Source organism: Portunus trituberculatus, chromosome 46, assembly GCF_017591435.1.
Source record: "Portunus trituberculatus isolate SZX2019 chromosome 46, ASM1759143v1, whole genome shotgun sequence".
In the NCBI taxonomy this organism is placed as follows: domain Eukaryota; kingdom Metazoa; phylum Arthropoda; class Malacostraca; order Decapoda; family Portunidae; genus Portunus; species Portunus trituberculatus.
In genome coordinates, this window is record NC_059300.1 from 23,827,497 (window position 1) to 23,832,105 (window position 4,609).

The window sequence follows — 4,609 nt, forward strand, 5'->3', positions numbered from 1 at the left end:
TGCTAACCTGCAAGACACAGTAAGGCGCATTCTTAGGTATGCTGTGACAAACTCCTTGGCTGTGCAATACAACTGGTGTGGCAAAGGGGAGAAACAGAGCTTTGGCATCTTGAAGTTGAAGAATACCATTATCAGTAAGTTTAGTAGTTAAATTTGCTTCGATCTATTTATCTTTTCTATTCTCTCTTATGCCTCACTCTCTCCATTAGTGTCCCCCAAAGGGCGTGCCCACGGCAGAAGAGCCTCCACCTCCCTATGTCCATGCACTCCCTCCTTGCTTGTTCTAGCACTCCTCTCCCACTCAAGGAGTGCTGTTTTTTTTCATGTGATATATGTGATATTTATATACTGTCATTACTATATAAGCCTTGTATAGAAGGTACTGCAAAAGTAAAGTGTGTAGGTCAGGCAACCAAATGTTCAAGTTTTTTTTAAACTGTGACCATATTTAATGAGGAAGTAAATAGAAATGGACTAATTTTTTGTACTTTTTTTTTTTGACAAAGTGTATGCAAGCATCCAGACTATAGGCATACAACAGCAGCCTCTGTCGAAGTCATTATGAAAGAATGGTTCCACACAGCCAGATACTGAGATTGGGGGTGAAGGAGGCATTTAAGTGCAAACCACTGACAACAGTGTAAACCATACAGAAGAAATAATACTGAAGCTTTGCAGGTCACAGCTGTGAGTGTTATACATGCAGCACATAACATAGGTATCCTGTTAATAACTGAACTTTGCAAATGTTTTCATTTTCTACTACCTCACCTACACACCCATGTGACTCGGGAACCCAGCAAAAGTTAACAGACTACTAGAGTCTGTCATATTGCCGTCTACAATATGGTGCGATTATGTGCCTAATATTAGTATACTGAAAGTAGGAATAAACAAAATGGTGGGACCACTACTTTATGGTCTCTGATCTGCCAATGACTAGTACATAGTACCACATTGAACGCACTAAAAAGATGTGGTGTGAGAGCATGACATGAATGTGGCTCTTTGTAATTTACATAGGCATACAGTTCGTGTTGAACAGAAAACCCTGCCATTATTTTCTTGTACTAATAATTGCTTCTAACACAAAGTCTGACATGGAACTCTGCAGAACTATTGTTGATGTATGGATGTTAAAGTGCTAAAAGTTACCTCACAGCTTTTTCAAGACCAGGTCACTGCTAAATATTGAAAGGGATTAGTTTCTGTTCTGATGTCAGACATTACATAAGCATTATTTGCATCATGTTGAGTTTCTTATACATAGAGTAAGTGACATTTATCTTGTTGTTGTTTTCGGGCTTCGAGGATCCCATAGATCCTATGAGCCCTGGTGGAGGCCTGTGAGGTGATCACAGGCAGGGGTAGTTGTCCACACTTCTTCAGGAAGACGCAGGTGAGGCGGAGAACTGCAGCTTGGTGTGAGGAGTGGACGCCCGCTGCTGCCAACAGGGTGGGCAGGTCAAAGGTAGACACACCCAAGGCAACAAGGTGATCACGAAGCACAACACGGTGGGAGTGGAAGCGGGGTCAGTGTAAGAAGAAGTGTTCGATGGTTTCCTCAACCGTCCTGCACCAGGCACAGTAGGGGTCCGGTGATAGACCAAGGCGATGCAGGTGTGCTGTGAGTCTTGTGTGGCCCAGACGGAGGCAGGTGAGTGCTACATCTAGGGTGCGGGACTGTTTCCTGACCCAAGGCTGCGGTAAAGGCCCATAGAGGTGACTCGGAGTGCGTTGTTGAGTGAAGAGTCCCAGGATGAGTGGCAGAGGCAAGATATGAGCCGTTTGGCAGAATGAAGCTGGAGGGGTAGGGGGTAATGTTTACATGGGTTAAGGCCATCTTGGCAGCAGCATCCACCACCTCATTCCCCTAGATGCCGCTGTGGGAAGGCACCCACTGGAAGGTGATATCCCAGCCAGTGTTCAGGAGATGGAGGAAGGTGTTCTGGATGGAGTGGACGAGGGTTGTGGCGGAGGATGGCTGCCGGGACAGGAGGAGAGAGAGATGAGCGGGAGTCGGTGTAAATTACCACCATGGACTTCGGGTGAGAGGTGCGGAGGTAGATGAGGGCCTGGAGAAGGGCAAAGAGCTCCGTGGTAAGGACATCTGTACTCCCATGTCTTACAGATAGCTGTACTGGCGTCATATATAGCTGCTGCCGAGGAGGGCAGGGAAGCATCTCTGGAGCCGTCCGTGTAGATCTTGCTTGAGGTGGTGGTGATAAATGGACCAGTCCAGCTGTTGGAAGTGGGCTGCTGCTAATCCACTCACAGATGGTTTGGGAGGAAGCCCAGGAACGTGGAGAGCAAAATTTGGGTGACGTCCAGCCATGAAGGAAAAGGTAAGTAGGGATTGACAGGCTGTGGAGGTGGTGGTGGTAAGTGGAGAATGGTTAGGCTGAGCAGGGCACGCACTATTAGTGGCTGACGGGTAGCGGGGGGAGCCATACAGGAGCTTGCTGATCCATCCCTGAGTTGGAGTGGAGGGTAGAGAGGGGGTGGGAAGCAGGCACTCTCTGCTTGTAGAGAAACAACTGCATTTTGGCCCTGATGGTGGAGTAGTGGAGGAGCAGGTCACAACTGGCTCCCCAGCGGATGCCAGCTATTCGCATCATCACATCCAGGCGTTTGTTGCAGGAGGTGCGGAGATAACTGATGTGATTTACCCAGTAGAGGCAAGGGCCATCCAGCCGCAGTCCGAGGAGGGTGTGTGAGGTTGAGTATGGAACAGCTTCCCCACTTAAGGTGATGGTAGGTGGAGTTGGAAGCTTTTTCATGGTAAAACACATGAGAGAGCTCTTTGAGCCACTGACTTGTAGCCCCCAGGTTGTCATCCATGCACCCAAGGCAGTGGCAGCCTCCTGCAGGTGGTCCCTGAGCCTCGGAAAGTGTGGGTGCTCGACTAACGATAGTAATGTCATCAGCATAGAGAAGATGAGAGTGGGTAGGAATCTGTAGGTCAGAAAAGAACATTGAACAGAAGGGGGCTAAGAATGGATCCCTGAGGTATGCCACGATGAATTCCTTGGGAAGGTGACAGTGATGCACCAACATCCACTTGGAATGAGCGACCGGTGAGGAAGTCGCGCACCCAGGCAAGGGTGGTGCCAGTGATGCCCATGAGTGCCAGCTTGTACAGGATGCCCTCATGTGGTGCCGAATCAAATGCTCCCTCCAGGTCAAGGAAGAGGGCCGTCATGACTTGACGCTGGCGGTAAGTGTCACAGATGTGATACTCAATTTGCCCCAGCACATCCAGGGTACTCCGGTGAGGGCGGAAGCCACATTGCTCCTCTGCTAGCTTGTTGTTAGCTTCTAACCACCAGGTGAGGCGGGTGTTGACTAACCTCTCCAGCAGCTTCCCAATGCAGGAGAGGAGGCTGATGGGCCTGTATGCTGAAGGGAGTGTAGGGTCCTTTCCAGGCTTGTGGATGGGGATGAGGATGGCGGGTTTCCAGGTGGATGGAAACTGCCCCGATTGCCAGCTGCTGTTGTATAGTTGAAGGAGGCAGGCACGTAGGGGTGGGGTGAGGTGGCGGATGAAGTCGTATGGGACTTTATCAAGGCCTGGCGCCTTACCGGGTTTTAATGTAGCTAAGGCTGAGGAGAGTTCATGAGGCTTGAATGGTTGAGCAAGGGATGGGAGAGCTGGAGAGGAGACGGCAGTTTCAATAACTGAAGTAAGGGTTGGAGGCGGACGAAGAGGAGGAGGTAAACCAATCTTGAGGTGGAAGTGTTCTGACAAGATTTTTGCTTTTCAGGGTCAGCCAGTGGGGTAGAATCATCATCAGAAAATGGGATGTTCTGAGATACCAACTTGCCCTCCATGGAGCGGAGAAAGGACATGGTACTCTTGGGAGAGGAGCGGAAGGAGAGAGTGGAGCAGTGCAGGCCCCATGCATTTCGCTTTGCCTTGAGGATGGTCTTGGCACAGATGGCGTCCAGGTGGAGGTAAGCACGGCCAGCCTGGATGGATAGTGGGGGTCCTACGCCACTGATTCCAAGCCTGGCGACGGTCCTGTACTGCCTGCGCACAGGCTGCATCCCACCAGGGCTTCCCAGGGCGGTGTGGACGACGACAGGTGATGAGTGGGAAGGCAGCTGTGCCAGCCTCGGACAGCACCCTAGCAATGGTTGTTGCGGCTTCATCCAGGGGAAGATGTTGGGTGTCCAGTGAGGAGGGAAGCGCCAGCCAGAAGAATTGAGCCTCCAGCGGGGCATGCAGCCAGGTTGGGGCTGTGGGGAGACTTGTGGGAGGGAGGCGAGGAGAGGGAGGTGGTCGCTGCCCATGTAAGGTCCAGTGCGGAAGGTGGAGTCCTTGAAGGTAGGGTCTCCAAGGAACAGGTCGAGCACCGAGGCGGCACCAGTATGGGGATGAAACCTGGTCGCTAGTCCAGGAGGGCTGAGGAGGGAGACATGTGTTAGATCTAACAAGGCTTGGAAGAGAGCGTTGCCAGAGGTGTTGTGGTGGTGAGGTGACAGGTCAGGCTCCCAACATGTATGATGGGCGTTAAAGTCCCCCATTATAAGCACTGGAGGCTGCAGGGCGGAGAAGTAGCGCATAAACGCCCATCTCGGTGGCCAGCTGACACCTCCTCCACCCCAG

At 51.2% G+C, this 4,609-nt stretch overlaps 1 protein-coding gene across 1 annotated transcript; it reads right to left on the reverse strand.

Annotated features, from left to right (window-relative positions):
• Positions 1-3,765: 3,765 nt before the first annotated feature.
• Positions 3,766-4,566, reverse strand: LOC123520125. Its single transcript, XM_045282058.1, has 2 exons — positions 3,979-4,566; positions 3,766-3,862 (listed from the first exon to the last, which is right to left on the reverse strand). The coding sequence occupies exons 1-2, from the start codon at positions 4,564-4,566 to the stop codon at positions 3,791-3,793; spliced, it is 660 nt and encodes a 219-aa protein (XP_045137993.1). The 3' UTR covers positions 3,766-3,790.
• Between the last annotated feature and the right edge of the window lie 43 nt (positions 4,567-4,609).

What these genes read in the sequence shown, in the direction of transcription:
- LOC123520125 (XM_045282058.1), bottom strand. Translation starts at nt 4,566, where the DNA reads ATGCGCTACTTCTCCGCCCTGCAGCCTCCAGTGCTTATAATGGGGGAC. An exon ending in GTGGCGTAGGACCCCCACTA is followed by an intron (nt 3,863 to 3,978) that starts TCCATCCAGGCT and finishes CTTCCGCTCCTC; the next exon opens with TCCCAAGAGTACCATGTCCT.